The sequence below is a fragment of the Sander lucioperca genome, chromosome 6, assembly GCF_008315115.2.
Source record: "Sander lucioperca isolate FBNREF2018 chromosome 6, SLUC_FBN_1.2, whole genome shotgun sequence".
Classification (NCBI taxonomy): Eukaryota; Metazoa; Chordata; class Actinopteri; order Perciformes; family Percidae; genus Sander; species Sander lucioperca.
This window is the reverse complement of record NC_050178.1, coordinates 35,773,720-35,790,782: the sequence shown is the minus strand read 5'-3', so window position 1 is coordinate 35,790,782 and position 17,063 is coordinate 35,773,720. Positions and strand designations below refer to the sequence as shown.

General features: G+C 43.0%; 1 protein-coding gene across 7 annotated transcripts in view; it reads left to right on the top strand.

Annotated features, from left to right (window-relative positions):
• The first annotated feature begins 29 nt into the window (after positions 1–29).
• The window catches only part of ubap2a (ubiquitin associated protein 2a), an 18,184-nt gene continuing 1,150 nt past the window's right edge, over positions 30–17,063 (top strand). For 5 of the 7 annotated variants that reach the window (XM_036002509.1, XM_036002507.1, XM_036002506.1 and 2 more), the window contains exons 1-25: positions 30–149; positions 2,005–2,142; positions 3,773–3,850; positions 4,657–4,767; positions 8,466–8,628; positions 8,747–8,830; positions 8,918–8,975; positions 10,118–10,215; positions 10,415–10,473; positions 10,581–10,651; positions 11,098–11,275; positions 11,417–11,681; positions 11,812–12,116; positions 12,386–12,612; positions 13,393–13,675; positions 14,174–14,213; positions 14,355–14,526; positions 14,713–14,764; positions 15,010–15,313; positions 15,476–15,567; positions 15,811–15,861; positions 15,968–16,061; positions 16,148–16,552; positions 16,732–16,836; positions 16,949–17,016. In XM_036002509.1, coding sequence (XP_035858402.1) covers positions 2,047–2,142; positions 3,773–3,850; positions 4,657–4,767; positions 8,466–8,628; positions 8,747–8,830; positions 8,918–8,975; positions 10,118–10,215; positions 10,415–10,473; positions 10,581–10,651; positions 11,098–11,275; positions 11,417–11,681; positions 11,812–12,116; positions 12,386–12,612; positions 13,393–13,675; positions 14,174–14,213; positions 14,355–14,526; positions 14,713–14,764; positions 15,010–15,313; positions 15,476–15,567; positions 15,811–15,861; positions 15,968–16,061; positions 16,148–16,552; positions 16,732–16,836; positions 16,949–17,016 — 3,459 coding nt within the window. In that variant the 5' untranslated portion in view covers positions 30–149; positions 2,005–2,046. Of the gene's footprint in view, positions 150–215; positions 680–2,004; positions 2,143–3,772; positions 3,851–4,656; positions 4,768–8,465; positions 8,629–8,746; positions 8,831–8,917; positions 8,976–10,117; positions 10,216–10,414; positions 10,474–10,580; positions 10,652–11,097; positions 11,276–11,416; positions 11,682–11,811; positions 12,117–12,385; positions 12,613–13,392; positions 13,676–14,173; positions 14,214–14,354; positions 14,527–14,712; positions 14,765–15,009; positions 15,314–15,475; positions 15,568–15,810; positions 15,862–15,967; positions 16,062–16,147; positions 16,553–16,731; positions 16,837–16,948; positions 17,017–17,063 lie in introns of those variants that run through there. The other 2 variants (XM_036002508.1, XM_036002504.1) reach the window with 2 other exon arrangements.

Sequence of the window (17,063 nt, the reverse complement as noted above, 5' to 3'; positions counted from 1 at the left end):
TGTTTGATACATCTTTTATAAAGTCTATGACTTGAGCTGAGCGTTTTAGGAAGTTAGTTCCCTAAAGAGGGGAGCATCCACTACGGCAGCGCGAGCGCATGTCACGTGACCACCTTGTCTGCTACTGGCCGAGTGAATCGTGTTAGCAGGTAATAAAAACACAATTTTTCTTATGTTTTTCTCAAGTTCAGTTTCTGTATTTCAGCGCGTATAAACCATACACTTAAGCGCGTTTTCGCTGAAATAGTTGGTTGCTAGATTGGTTGTTTTGCTTAAACGGGGTTGTGAGGGATGTCTTTTGCAATTTTTCTGTTGTCTTGTTTCCCGGCGAGCAATGTCGGGATGGGATTGTGGTCTGCTGACAGAGAGGCCTTTTTCTTTAGATTTCACAGCTATGTTGTTGGCTGGCTAGCCTGTTGTTTAGATGCCCGATGTAACTGCCAGTATCGTTAGATAACAGAGCGGATTTATAAATACATATATCAGCAAGCCAGTTGGACGATCGCTGTCAGTCAGTTTAGACCAGATTTAGATAGCATCGTGAGCTAGCTTCATCCCCGCTGCATCGTTTGTTCAGTAACGTTATCGACAGCATAGTGTCAGCATTAGCATGTTAGTAGCTAACATGAGTCCATGCTAGCGAGGACAAAGGGACCCTAGTACCAACAGCTCCAAGTCGGTCAGTGTTGAGTCGGAAACGACGCTACGAAAATCTGATTTGTTTTTGCAAGATATACATTCAATGTCAACCGTTATCAAATAGCTAGCTAGTGCCATTATCAAGACTCAAGAAATAAGTGACCTGACAGCAACAGCTAACGTTAGCATTGGTTCAAAACAACGCGCCGCTCGCTTTATTACTAAAATAAGATGGAGCTAAGTGTTAGTTAGTTAGCTGTAACCAGGTATATGCTAATATACGTAAACATGTAACGTTACGTGTAACTTGGGATATGATTTGTCATATATGTAGCTATGTCCAAATAACTGTGATGAGTTACAGAATGATTGTTTGTTGTTGTTTATCTCTGAAGACCGTCGAGAGTCGTACTTGTAATGATGTTAATATTTGATTAATTAAATACAAATTGTAGCTGCTGCCGTAGGTTTCTCAGTTATAAAAATTGATTTTTCATTGAATTTACACTTAGTCACAACGTCTTTTTGCATTAGCTTTGTCCAGACCAGCAGCCAATGGCAGCAGTGCATTTGCCAACGTCACTCAGGCACTGTAAGCTGGATTGCTATTGTTCTCTGACATAAAAACAAATGGGTCACTAGGGATATCTGTAGTTATTATTCTAGTAATGTACACCACAGTTAAAGCTTGCAACTCGATTTGCAGTATTTTTCATTACAACGTATTGAGCAATCACCTTTTCATGTATCTGTAGGTGGATAAAGCCATGTTTGTGTGAATATGGTTGTGAGAAGTGTTTATTTGCTATTGAAAATTATTAGTGCTTGGTTATGTGGTATCATACCCAATTTGCAGCAATGTACAACTTGTACATAACTCAGTTGTCAAATACACACAGAGAAGAATTTAGTATTTTACTGCAGTAATTGTGATATATATATATATATATATATATATATATATATATATATATAAATAATCGTTGTTTCTGTATATCTAGCATGTAGAGGGGATGTGGAGTTAGGGTGTGTAGTGTTTGTTCTACTTCACACCCTCTGTGGTCTGTGCTGTTGTAAGGGGACACTCTCCCTCCTTGACCTAGATTTTCAGCAATACTGTTGTCACCAGGCCAACTCTGTGTCTTACAGCCTTCATAAGGGCAGTATTCGTGATTGTGCAATAAGGCTTAGCTATGCTCACAACACATATTTCTGTTATTAAACACTTATTTCTCTCTATGCACTTGCACAAGGGAAAGTATTGAGGCTCTGCTAGCAACATTGTAAATTAACTGAATGTGTTTGTCTTTTGCTGGTTTAAGAACTGTTGGTTGATTTCACTCATCCTTCCATTTTTCTTTGCAGATTTTTCTATTTTGTACATACAGAGTTTTGTATATACTGTATATGATGAGCTCGCTGGGCAGCGAAAAGGCCCGGGGCCCTCGGGAAAAAGCACTGCCTGCTGTCACTCACACATCGCAACCACAGAAACAGATACAGGTGAGCCACCACGACCACATGAACATGTGGAAACTTATAAAAAGCACACTTCTCTAAGCATCAGAAATTGTGAGACAAAACACCAGTGTGCACACAACTACCCTTGCCAACAAAACCACAGTGCCTACATTATGGCTGGAGACCTCCTTGGTCAATATTGAAAAGGATTTTCTTTATTATTTATTTATTATTAGCCTACATTTTAATAGTGACAATAGGTGGCACAATTAGTACTTCTCTGACCGTGTCATTTAAAACCGAACATTATTATATTATTGTGTAACCCCCTGAGCTCCCGTAAGTGCATAGTAACGTAGTGTCAGTGATGTTATTGTTTCTGTTCTAGTGCTCTGCACAGACACCCAACTGTATGCTCTAATCCCCGGCTCTCTGAAGCACTGTGCACCGCCAACGCCAGGGTACCGCCGGTAGACAATAACCTTATATTTTAGGTTCATAAAATATACCCAAATTCACAAATATGTAGGATACTACTACAGACAATCTTGTAATCTTACGTTGCAATGTCTGCTGTATTATGTGTTTCCTACGTGTTGATCTGCATATAGAGCAGAGAAGTAAGATCTGATCACAAGTGGTCAATCAAGACTCATGTGGAGTAGGGATGTGCATCTCTGGTCTGAGGCCAATGAGATACGCATCTTGATGCATTGCCAACAATTCAATACATTAAAGATACATTCTAAGAGGTGAGGAGAAATGGCAGAGCGTACAGGTAAAGGGAAGCTGTCGACGATTTGTAGCGATTCGTGGAACATGTAGCTCTTCCTCCTACACGTCAAGGAATGTATACTACTACTGCTAATAATAATATGAATAAATCGTTGATAACGTGTTAAAAACGATGCATGAGTCCATCCCAAATTGTATCTGGTATACCCTTTAAGTCGTTTAAATGTTGGCGCACCGATACAAATCGGGGAATCTTTCAAAGTGTCTGGTCTGCAGAGATGCCCTACTCGTCATAATGTCATGTTTTTATCTTCAGGGACAAAATACATTTTTTTAAGAGGCACTTTTTATTTATTTGTTTGGTGATAAGTTAGGTTTGTGCTTTATTACTCCCTATAGGGAAATTAATCTTTCTGTTTGCTTTTGCTAATTGTTTTTTTTTTGTTAAAGGAACACGCCAACTTATTGGGACTTTAGCTTATTTACAGTAACCCCCAGAGTTAAACAAGTCGATATATACCCTTCTCATCTCTGTGCGTGTTGTAACTCTGTCTGACGCCCCCACCGCTAGCTAAGCCTAGCACAGATCTTTGAAGTAACCGGTTCCAACTAGCCTACTGCTCCCAATAAGTGACAAAATAACGCCAACATGTTCCTGTTTACATGTTGTGATTTGTATAGTCACAGCGTGTACAAATAAAAAGGTCACATGAGACACAGCCTAAAACCCCCGATTACAATTGTAAATCTGGTTTGGTGTGAAAAAATCTGAAATTTAAAAAAAATATTGCCCAGCCTTACTTGAGCTGTTGCATTGTATTGCATTTCATTTTAACGGCATATATAATAATCTGCGATGGAGTATATATTTTGTTCTCCCCCTTTTTTTTTTTCCTCCTGTTAATGAACATTTTACCCAATGGTCTCTGTGTTGCAGGCTACTGCTGAGCAGATCCGGCTTGCCCAAGTGATCTATGACAAGAATGATGCTGACTTTGAGGACAAAGTTAACCAGGTGATGAACACTTTGCCTTTATTAGCTACTACAGTACAATTTAGGGCATGCTGGCGTTCCTCCATGACTCCAGTACTCTAGTGGACACATGAAAAATGCATATTTGATGCAATGGGACACCTTGGGCCCTATTTTAACGATCTAAGCGCACGGCGTGAAGCACATAGCGCAGGTGCATTTAGGGCGTGTCCAAATCCACTTTTGCTAGTTTGACGGCGGAAAACCAGTCATGCAATAAACCAATCAGAGTGCCATCTCCCATTCCCTTTAAAAGCCAGGCGCGTTTGTATCTTGGCGCATTGCTATTATGATGGCGGATTTGCACCGTTATATTTTTATTTGTAATCTTTTGCGTGTGTGTGTGTAACAAGCATAGTGTGCGCACGCTGTGCACGAGCCTAGGCGCATTTTACTATTTTTAAACAACAAAAATAACAATGAAATGCTGCGCTATTGACTTTAGACCAGGTTTTTGTTGGTCAATGGCGCAATCACTTCCTGCTACCTCAAGATAGCAATACGCCAAGAGTGCACCTGAACACACCTCCCTGTAAGACCAGCACGCCCATGGGCACAAAGATGGGCGCAGGTGCATTTGCTTAAACAACGTGGGCACTGGATGGGATTGACAACTGCGTCGGTCTAGCAAAGACACTTGCGTTGGGCTTTGCGCTGCGCCGGGTGCAAGATAGGGCCCCTTGTCTCGCTGTGACTTGTACTGTTGTGTGGTGTATTTTGTCATTGGTACACCTTTTGTTGACTACTAGACATTTTCTAATATGCTGTGTGTTTGTTGCTTTCCCCAGCTGATGGAGGTGACTGGGAAGAACCAGGATGAGTGCATGGTAGCGCTCCACGACTGCAACGAAGATGTTAGCAGAGCCATCAACTTTCTCCTGGAGAGCACCTCGGACATGGTAAATTACGTTGTGTCTCATTTAATCTCATCTTAAACTTCACTTACTAGCCTATTATTTTCACCATTTTCATTTTTGCAATTTCAGATAATGTGAATAGATTTATTTTGCTTGGAAGGCAGAATATGCAGCAGCTCTGTCTGATAACGCTCTGTCTGAAATGTGAGATTTAAATTTGGAAAACGTATGTGCACAGGGTAAAAACAACAGCATAAACTGAAAATAAGTGAGAATAATCATCATGCTCTAGATTTAAAATTGTACTTGTGCTACCAAAGAAAATCAAATAGACCTTTGTTGACATGTGTCAGTAAGAAAAGCACAGGTGTAATTAATAACCTTAATGATGGCTGAATTCCATTTACTGTATCTCAGCTGGTTTCGTGATCCTGGTATTGTGCATGTTGGCTCACCGCCACTGCTTAAGCCTTGTGCTACAAGACTTTGGAAATATATCTGAGTTGCTGTGCTACTCACACCACAATACATTTTTTTTGTCTCAGACTGTTGACATGTCGATGTGAGGGTGCACAGACTACACAACAGATCTCAGACCAGCGCCCTGTTCTTCGTGCGTGGATAACCGATTAGAATTTTGACGATTTGTCACGAGTCTGTTTTTTTTTTGCCGGTTAGCTCTGTTGGTAGAGCGGGCACACATATGCAGAGGTTTATTCCTCGACGCAGAAGGTCCAGAGTTCCAGTCTGACCTGTGACAGTTTCCTGCATGTCTTCTCCCCCCCCCCCCCCCTTCCCCTTTCATGTCTGAGCTGTCCTAGCTATTAAAGGCGGAAATGCCCGAAAAAAATAATCTCAAAAAAAAAGAAAAAAATAATCTGTAAATCTTATCAGAACAATAAGTACTTCAGCCCAAACTTGCAAAAGTGCAGGCTTATTGACATTTAGCTGGATCATGACCAAAACATTTTACTGTGAACCACATTACACAAACAAATACAAATGGCTCACTTTCTTTTCTTTTTTTTTATTATAATGATAGTGTTTATATAATTCTGAGGTTATTGTGAAATTGTAAGTATCATAATTTAGATTGATTTGCAACAAAGATTCTGACTGTTTAAAAGACAAATGAAGTCAGGATTAACAAATGAATCCACAAACTGCTTTCACAGAACCAAACAAGCTGGATGAGAATAAAAAGGATTGTTTAAGCTTGATAACAGCATGCTCGCCTGACACACATGATGTTCTCAGGTAGAATAGTGCTGTGTAGCGCTCCAAGCCCAATTCACAATCACTGTAGTTGCTCTTTTAAAACGCATGTAAAGCACAATGCAAAGCCACTGTGAAGACAGCTGTATTGACTGAAAAAGAATCACATCTTTTCTGTCAGAAGTGTGTGAGACAGATAAGTGAAAAACGCAGCTGAAACACAACCTGTTTAGATAGCGCAGGTCCATATTCAGCACAAAAACAAACAAGGTTTTTTTACATCGCTCTTTGCCCCTTTTTTCTTAGTAAAAAAGAAATAAATAAAGGATACTGGCACATCACCACTGGATTATGTAACATGCTTAGAAGATAAACAACAAAAAGGTTGTTCTGCATATGGTGATCAAAATAAATTCCGTAAAATCAGTCTCTGGGCTGTCCTTTGCCACACTGACAGTTAGTCAGTTTGCGATTTCTAACATCAGGGACTTTTAGAATGAAGGCACACCATTGTACACACTTTTCCCTCTTCTGCTCAGAGTGCAAAGTTCAACGGGCTACTAAATGTCTGGCAAACACATAAGTGTTGTTCTGTGTGTTGCGAGTCTGAGTGAGTGTCCCAACATTTCTGCACAGATGGCGAGGAAAGGCTGTAGGGCAGCCAGCCAGCCAGTGACCCTGGTTGTTTTGGTTTTTGTGGAAATCCAAAAATAGCAAATAGCTGGTTTTCTCCCTCTTTTATGTGGAAGTCTCTACTATAGTTGCACGATATGAGGAAAATATGCGATATGTGATAATGTTGTTTAATATCGCGATAACGATATTACTTGCGATAAATAAACAAATAATTTAAGTGTACTCCGTTCTGCATTTCTGCTGCTTTCAGTATTCAGCTAAAATACAACACATTGCTTGTAGAAGAAAAACATTTCTAACATTGTTTTATTGGACAAATTGAACATTGAATTGAATGTAAAAGGTGGCACTAAAAAAAAAAAAGAATAACAGTTACAGTGTAGTTTTCTACTGAAATTTTCTTTCAACTAACACCAAAGTCTGCGATATGTCACAGCCTTTCGCAATGTGTATATTGTGACAGTTGATATCGCAATGACGATCAAAAAAAGATATATTGTGCAGCCCTAGTCTCTACTGTTATGGTATATACTGCGACCCTTTGATTACATCTACTTCTACAGACTCTTTAAGATTTTAACTAAGTCATGAACGAAAGGAATGGTTACTGAGTGAGTTTTCCTATGCTGTGAGGTGTAGCACAAGAGAAGAGTGGCCAATTAAATAATTAACACACTAATTGAATTGACTTAACTGATAGTTAAAATCAGTTTGTTTTTGTACCCTTAATTTTGTTCTGTGGTGTTTAATATTGAATATCTTACCAGTTGCAAGTCTTCATCTGATATGTTTTTCTCACAAAACACAGCTGCATAGTGCACACTTTAGTACATAGGCTGCGTTCACATCAGCAAAAGGGGATCCGGCGATTTGCTGCAGGGTGGTGCTGCGGTGTGGGAGTGGCCCACAAATGGCCCATTTGTGTGACGCCCTGTTGTGTTATTTAACCCCCCAGTGTAGCACAAGTAGACTTTATATTTTACAATTACTCTTTTCCGTCAGATCGTTTATAGTTCTCGACATTTCCGACAGCACTTGAAGGCAGCTCCATTTCACTGGAGAAAGAAAAGCGCCGACTTTTCTGCTTTGTTGTTGCAGAAAACAGTCAGCTGTTACACAAACTCCTGGGTAGTGTAGTGCTTGTGTTTCGTTTTCTACCCTCAAAGTGTGGCAGCGATAGAGGCAGTGATGTTTCCTGTTTACTGTGGACTCTCACACCGCCTCAAAGTCTGATCGCTGGTTACATGTTTGGCCACCGCAGCGCGACGGCGGGTTGCGTTTCTCCAAACGTTGAGTCTGTCTCAACTTTTTACCCCAGGCCACTGCGTTTTCTTCGGCTCCCCCCTGCGGCACCCACCGCCACAGCCTAAATGCACTATCCCCATTCAAAATGAATGGAAAGACCTGCGTTTTCGCCGCACTGTCTGGCGGCCGACACAGGCAGTGTGAATGCAGACTATATAATTCAAAAAATAAGCCAACGTCGCAGCTTTTATGTAACTGCTTTTGAGAAATGTTTGTATAGTGTCCTGTAGTGTATTTTTATCTTCTTGAACAAAATTTGCAAGTTAAAAAAATAAAATGTCAACCAACCACAGAATGCCAGAGGTTACTTTGACATTATACAACTGTGAAATATCAGTGAAATGGAGGCAAAGATCAATTTAAAAAAACTGCCTACTTTTCTCACTGAAGCATATTGTCAGAGTGTTGATATCTTCTTTTGCTACTGGCTATAACTTTTTAAGTGTTTCAAGCTAGTGCAACAAGAAACATACTAGACAAGGAACATGTGAACTACATACTGTAGTTTGTGCTCCAATTCTAATTTATTCTTTTTTGTATTTTTCTTTCATGTCTGTCCTGTATTTTTCCTGTTCTGTGTTTAGACCTCATGGGAGACGGTAGGGAAGAAGAAGCCCCTGGTGAAGGAGGGTCCATCAGACAGCAAGGAGAACAAGGAAAACAGGGAGAAGAAAGGAGAGAGGGAGGTTAGCAAGGGCCGTGTGGCTGCCAACCGCAAGGGCAGGGGGGCCAGTCGCAGCCGACAGGGTATGGAGTCTCAACTTCACATAGTGGCCATAGTATCAGTATGTTTTATTACATAATAATGTTACTAATGTGGCGTCTTTTCTCATTTTTAAATGCATGTGTGTTTGTACACGTGCAGCACGTCCAGAGGAGAATGGCGTGGAGGTGACGCCAGTGGACAGGGGTTCAGATCGAGGTCGGAGGGCTAGAGGTGGTGGCCGAGGTAAGCAGTTGCATATATATTAAAACACTTGTCAATACGTCCAACACTGGAGTGGATGTTGTTAACTTTTGGATGAATGTTATGCAGGATCTGGAGGTAGAGGCAGAGGACCACCAGGGAGCCGGTTCTCAGCCCAGGGCATGGGGTATGGGGGCAACACGCAAGCACGCACACTCACAGGCGTTTTCACATACTTTTAGGTGTAAATGAATTAGTAACGGAGTGTTTTTCAGGCAAGGAAATGCAATTTAGTTTGGATTTGGTTTCTGAGTGCAAGTGGGGCCTTTTTCTTGCAACTGAATTTGGAATTTATTTCCGTAACCCAGTGTTTGGTCCTAAAAGATTGAGAGTCTTTAGTCACCAGTCCCATTAGGATGTGGTATGTGAATAAAATAAATAAACCTCAGCCTCTACGCAGCAGCAGAAACCCAAAGGCAAGAAAGCATAAGGCCGGCTTCACACTGGGTGCGTGGCGTGAGCGCGTGTCAGTTGCGTGACGTGTCCGTTTTTATTTCGGCTCCCATGTTAACAGGTTAGAGCTTGCACACTGCCTGCATGACACGCACGTCTCAGGCGCAGCTCGAGCCGCGCCGAAAACGCATGCCTGCTAGAAATAGAACCGACGCCTATTTTTCACGCGACACGCAAGCGTGTTGGAAGCGTTTCCAGGCAAAATAGAATAGGAAAAGATGTTTATATGTCATTTTGACACGGATACATTTAATAAGTGACATTTTGATGTTTGAAAGTCTCTAGTTTTGACATAAATGCAGATATAAATGTAATTTAAAAAAATAATAATAAATAATTATCGATTTTCAAATATTGCACCTGCCAATACAGAACGAAATAGTCTGTAGCCTATTTTGCCGTCAATACTGCCAACGTTGTCTTTGCTATAATCAAATCAGTATATATTTTTGTTTAACATGAAGTATACTACTGCTTGAGTGCAGTAAATCAATGGGAAACATACATGTGTAGAGACAAGGCTAGCAGCAGCAGCGCCGCGTCAGACACGTTTCTGGTGTGAAAAGACATCGAAAAATCCACGCAACAGAAACGCCACGCTCACGCCACGCAGCCAGTGTGTGGCCGGCCTAACGTATCCCTTTTCTAATTGGAGCTTTGCCCAAGGAATAGTATACTTTAATAATACTAATAGTATGCATTATTACTCCAGACATTGTTTATTAGGAAAGTAATTTACTACATATGTCATCCACTACCTGCCCCTTCAGTTTATTTCTGTGTAACTACATATACCTCTCCATGACTCTTCCCCAGGATCTTCAATCCAGCAGACTATACCTCAGAGGCTGGTTCAGGGACCACACAAACTGAGGTGTGGGACACGGTGGCCAACAACAGCACAGATGGGACAGGTGAGCTCTTCAGAGCAGATATGCCACTCTTTACCTGGAAAAGCTCTTCTGTGGTGAACACAAACATTCAGTGTATTGAGCAGACAGTACTGTGTAGCTTTTATGCAAATGTGAATTAGCTGCAGGCATCCTGCATCGTGTTTAACTACTTATCCCACCTGTATTTGAACTTTGTGACTAATTATTGGTTGCTTTCTAGTTACTTGGAGGCATACCATGGAAGACTGGGCATCTGAGGAGTGGAGTGAGGATGTTAGTGTGAGTTGACACAATTACAGGGCTGTATACAACACAAGTCTGTCAATCACAATAAAATGTTTTGGTGTATATTTAAAACACTTCTGTCTCCTTGTTTGTTCCTGCAGCTCTCAGAGACCAAAGTGTTCACCTCCTCATGTGCACCTGCTGCTGAGAATCACATCACACCTGGGCAAAGGTAAGTCAATTATAACATCATACATTGGCCCCAGTTTCTTATTACAGTGTAATTTAATTTCACAACAATTACCGACAAAGTGCTCGGTAAGTTCCGTTCCCTCTATTCTAAAAGTCTGTCAGCAATGTAGGAGTAACTTCACTTTTGGTATATTTGTACATGCTGTAAATTTACATAGTGTAAAGTTATATTGGCAATGGAAAAATAATAATAAGAAGAAACTTTATTATTCGTCACATACAATCGTACAGTGTAGTAAAATTCAATCCCAGCATTTAACCAATCCTAAGCATTGGGAGCAGTGGACAGACGCATAGTGTCTGGGGATCAATCAATGCCATACGGGATTTACTTGTATTTGTTTATAACACATTACATTGGCAATCTTTTGACATGGTTTCCTACGAGCATTTTCTAATTGACTTTACCAACGGTTTCTGTGTTAGTCTGGACCTCGCCTCTCTGCTGCAGAAGCCTGTGGTTGGAGGAAGAGAACCACCTTCGTCCTCTTCCTCTCAGAGTCTGGTCTTCACCAACTCCCACCACCACCACCAGCCACCGCAACAGCAGCCGCCCCACAGCCGCAACGCCACCAGTAGCACAAGCTATGCTCATGCTGCTCTGGTAAAAAAAAAAAAAAAAAAAAAAAATATATATATATATATATATATATATACTCGGCACCCTTTATTTTTCATTTCTAAATGTAAATAAACGCATACAGAGAAAAATAGACATTACGCTTTCTCCTCTTGTATGTGCCAGTCGTCAGTTCTGGGAGCTGGTTTCGGGGACTTGGGCCAGGCCAAAAGAACTCAGCCCAGCGCTGGAGCTCAGATACTGGAACAGCTGAAGGGTCCTGGCTTGGGTCCGCTACCCTCATCCCAGGCCGCGCCTCCTGCCAGCACCCAAGGAAGCAACACCTCCATTGGCCGAATGCCAGGCCTGGGAGCACCTGTACCTCCACCCTCCTCATCTAGCTGGGACATTAAGCTTTCAGAATCCACCTCGCTGTCCTCACAGTTCAGCCGTAAGTGTTTAAGTGACGGACGTCATAGCAGCTATGCACAAGTTTTCGGTTTCTGTCACATGTTATTAATAGGCATGTATATTTATTCAAAAACCTTGTCCTGTGTTTTGTTGTGTGTCTGGATCTGCAGGTGAGTTTGGCCTGCAGCCAGAGCCTTCTCTTGTGCTGAGCCAGCTGGTTCAGAGGCACACCGGCCCCTCCTTGCCTCTGGCACGTCAACCTAGTCCTCCATCACAACAACAAACTCCCCCTGCTTCAGCCTCGCCTACTCCCCACCACACCAGCTCACCAGCACAGACAGGCCTGGTGATGGCGGTTACTGGTGCTAAACCTCCTGCCCCTGGCACAGGGCTGGACCCTCAGGGCGGCAGTACACCACAGCAGCAACGGGCACAGCTCAAAGCCCAGAAACGAAGGATACCTCCCACGTCGAAAGTAAGGGGTTTATGTTGATGGACGGAAAGTTGCAATTACAATCCAATGCACATATGTCTGCTTTTGAACTTAGCTCCAGTGTTTTCAAACTCAAACCTCTGTCTCTAAAGGTTACCACTGACGTGTGTGGGTCTGAGATTTTGCATGTTGATTGTCAAGGCAACAGTGCATGTATTTTAGTAAACTTTTGTAAATTACCAAATACAAGTAGGTTTATGAACTTAAAATCATAGTCCTGAAACCTGACTGTGTTCCCTCCCTCCCGGTAGATCCCCTCCACAGCAGTAGAGATGCCAGGCTCGGCTGACATCCCTGGGCTAAACCTCCAATTCGGAGCTTTAGACTTTGGCTCGGAGTCGGCGATGCCAGAGTTTGGAGTTGTGGACAATTGCGTGAGTGCGACATCCAGGGAGTCCACACCGGCCCCTTGCCCTGCACCACCTTCAAAGGGACCAGGAACACAGAGCCAGACGAGCCTGTACTCCAAACCGCTCAGGTACTGTCACTGCTGACTGACTAGTTCCATCTCTTTTGTATATATTATTATAGAAACTTTGCATTTGTATGGCGTTATATATGTGCCTCATTCCTGAGCGAGTAATTGTATGTTTTGAGCACAGAGAACTATATTTTGCATTACATTTTGAACAGAAATTAACACTCGTAAAAAATCATTTCTTTTGAGCAAACAAAAACCTATTCTGTGCTCAATAAATGTATTTGCATGTTTGCTATTATCCGTATTAACGTGCAATAATAACCCCTCTCACGCAGTTTACTCATGTGCCCTCTCAAAAACTCTGCGCGCAGGTAGACGCTGCTGCGCACAGGTCATGTCTCCCTTGCTCTCAACATCTTCTCTCTGCGCGCTCAACTCTTGGCACACTCGCACAAATTTTCACAGCGTTACAAGTGTGCCACAAAACCAACCAATTAGAATTTAAGGTCGTGTCCAGAGAGAGTTTTTGAGAGGGCACATGAGTAAACTGCGTGAGAGGGGTTATTATTGCATGGTAATATGGATAATAGCAAACATGCAAATACATTTATTGAGCAAGGAATAGGTTTTTGTTTGATCAAACGAAATTTAGTGTTAATTTCTGTTCAAAATTGAATGTCATGTGCTTGCAAAATATAGTTCTCTGTGCTCAAAACATACAAGTACTCACTCAGGAATGAGGCACATATATAACGCCATACATTTGAAGAGTTTCATTCTAAAACGTGCACTTTTTATCTAATAACTTGTTCTTCTCGCCCTGCTGTTGTCTTGCAGTGAGTCGCTGGGCAGCCCTCTCTCCGTTGCCCTGCCTCTGCCTCTCTCCTCATCAGAGCCAGGGTATCACTCCTCGGTGCCGTTGCCCACCCTCACTCCTTCCTCATTAGGGACTGCCAACTCTTCCAATCCTCCCTCCTGTTCTTCGACAGCCTCCACCACTTCCTCCTCTGTACCCTCCTCCTCTCACTTCTCCACAGTGGGGGGAAGTTACGATGGGACCATGCCACCTCACACACGACTGGCCTTTTCCCAGAGCAAAGAGGCCACGGGGCCAGTCATGGTGAGTAGAAATGGCCAATCTCATCCTACCTTTTAGGAGTTTTAACCTTTTGTAGTTGATAGAGATGAGAAATCATTCAAATTCCAATATTCTGAGTATGTCTGCCTCTTGTATATACACCTTGACACTGAGAAATTGCAAGTCAACAGGTCCCACAACGTTCATCCCCATGTTGGGAACTGTGTCTGACTGTGTTGTTTCAGCATATTTTTTTCAAATGGGATTAATTTAACTGTTTTGCCAGCAATTCCTGACTGGAAGATTTGCCCGTAGCCCCTTAAGATAGCCCTCGTAACCCATTATCAAACATTATAGGAATAGCATGAATCCTGTTTTTAAGTTTCAATTACCCCCTTTTTATATGGTCATCTCGTATATGTAATTCAAGTCTGCGATGTTCAATGATGTCTTGTTCATACTGTGTATGTTTGCTACATATATATGGTAGTGGTCTCGATCTGTTACGCTGACACTGAGCTGTGTTTTTCTTATTACTAGAATGGTCTGAATGGTGTAAGGACCTCAGCTGCTCTGGACAGTAAGTTACCCACTACTGATTTTATTTGTTCAGTGTATACCTTCTATTGTAAATGTCTACCAACAGCCATCTTTCTTGGGCTTTGGTATTTTGAGTCTATTACAAATAAAGAGCTTTTCTTTCCTACTCCTTCCCGCTCAGCTTCATCAGCATCCTCCACACCGAAGACAGAGTCGCCGTCAATGAACATCACCAACGGAACCTCCGCACCTTCCTCCCTCTTACCCTCTACCTTGCCTGCACACAGTTCCACCACGCTCTCCAACCTGGCACAGGACCTGCCCACAGCCAGCCATCTCAACTCACTCAACAGGTGACAAACTCACACATGGCAGACTGATGACCAGCTTTGACAATGTAAAAAAAAAAAAAAAAAAAAAAAAAAAAAAGGAACCTTGAAATTCATTGGAAAGTTGAATTTACTGTTACAGAACATGTTTTTAATGGGTGTGGGTGTGGTACACTAATCCTCTCTTTCCTCTCTGCCTTCCCTCTACAGCCATGTCAGCAGTCATTCCTCAGTTTCAGCTCTGGGCTCCAGCTCTCTCACTGTAAGTACCTGTCTCGTCTTCCACAAGCATGATTTCAAAAACCTTCTGTGTGATGACTCATTATGTGTAATGTTATGTAACCGAACAGCTGACTCTGTTACATGCCACATGGCTTACCGGTTGGGTTAAAGCCTGACATCCGCCGCGCTTCTCAAACTAATTCTATGCAAGCATTGCCAAATGAAACCTGAAAAATATATTGTATTTCAAATGTAACCGATGTCCTCCGTCCTCTCTGTCCTCAGTACACCAGTGTTGACAACAGCAGTGTGAGCTCTCTGGCTCCTTCCACTGGCTCCTACTCGTCATCGCAGCCCTCAGCACTCCACTCAACCCACAACAGCAGCAACAGTAGCAGCAGCGGCATCAGCCACCTAGCCAACATGGGTAACAACATGAGCAGCACTGTCGCTGGTATCGTTGGCATCAGTGGACTTCACTCTGCTGCCATTGCCGCCAGCACAGCGCTGGGACTTGGCTCCAATGGAGCTACTGCCACATCCAACCTCTCTGCACCGAGGACCGCACCACTGCTCTCCTCCTCTACTGGTATATATACACACACACACACACACACACACACACTCATACTCATACTCCAGACACATGCTTTCACTCATTGTTTGTGCTCTGTTGTTGATTATAGCCCAAATAGTTGGAATTGTTGTTGTTGTTTCTTCCAAAAAAAAGGGTTGGTTGTTGTGTTTACAGGTAAAGCTCCTCCTAACTTGTCCCAGGGAGTGCCTCCTCTACTGCCCAACCAGTATATCATGGGCCCTGGGGGGCTGCTGCCAGCATACCCAGTAAGTAGCCCCTCTGGATCAAGAATCATTGTAGGCTACTTGTTCTTCTTTTAAATGAGTAAACACAAATCATGATATTTGCCAATACCATCTTCTCAGTCCCTTCAGTTCAACTGTCATCAGAGAACTGATAAAGATGCAGTCTGTTTCATTAAAGAGTACAAAGTGACTGTATAGACATTTTAATGTTGACACATTTTGCAGCTTCTCCAGCTGACTGTACCGGTTTGTTGTATTTCTCAGCAGATCTATGGTTACGAAGACCTCCATATGCTCCAGTCCAGACTGCCAATGGTGAGCCTCATAAACACACTCTTGGGACAGCTCCTCACTTCTTCTCTAGTACTCACTTGTTTGGTTGTTGTGTGGCTCTTCTCCTGATCCTCTCATGTCCCTTTAGCCCTCTTTGCAGGATTACTATGGAATCACATTCCCTGGCCCCACAGCGACTCTCTCTGGTAGAGATGGGAGCCTAGCCAACAACCCCTACTCAGGTAAAGAACATTCACCCTTTGCTGGCCTTGTCCAGAATCCTAAAATCCCATGTTTGTTCTCACCTGACATCTCAACTGTTTGTCAGGTGAAGTCACAAAGTTTGGCAGGAATGACTCCACCTCCCCGGCACCCCCCACAAGCCTGGCGGCCCCGCAGCCTCCACAGGGCCAGAGCCAAGGACAGAGCCAGGCCCAGCCTCCTCAGGCCCAGCCCCAGGGCCAGCCACAGCACCACAGCAGTCAGCAGGCCTTTCTGCCTCCAGGCTACAGCTACACAGGTCTGCCTTACTACGCTGGAGTGCCCGGAGCCGTACCCAGTGCTGCTGCCTTCCAGTATGGCCACACCATGTTTGTTCCTCCCGGGGGTCCGGGACCAGCCTCGGCCAAGCAGCACAGTATGGGCCTTGGTCTGGGAAACCCCACAGCTAGCCCCTTCCAGCAGCAGACACAGCAGCAGCCCAGCGGTTACGGCCAGCACACCTTCAGCTCAGGTTAGTGAGCACACCAATTAACATACCTTCAAAATAGTATTCACATTCATTTGGGAAATGAATTGCATTTCATTTTGGGTTAAATAATTCCCCAGTTAATATTATTATATTGTGTGGATTTAGTTTGCACAGGAAGTAGTGTGTATTGTTTGAACACTGAACTTTGTTTTCCTGTCCAGGGTATGAGGAGCTGACAGCGGGGCCAGCAGGAGTGGACTACAGCAAAGGATACAACTCCTCCTCACAGGCACAAGCCAAATCTGCTGCTTCTGGACCTGGGAAAGGTGAGAAGAAAAAAACAAAAAAAAAACACTCACTGTATCTGACATCTTAATTTGGATTTTTAAAGTCGTTCAGAATTATAATCTGTAATCGTTGCTGCTGTCATTGTGCTAGGCGTCTCAGTGACCTCAAGTAACTCGGGCGTGCCGGACATCAGCGGAAGTGTTTACAATAAGACCCAGGTGAGCCTCAAACACTATCCACTCAACTATCCAACCACCCTGTTGTC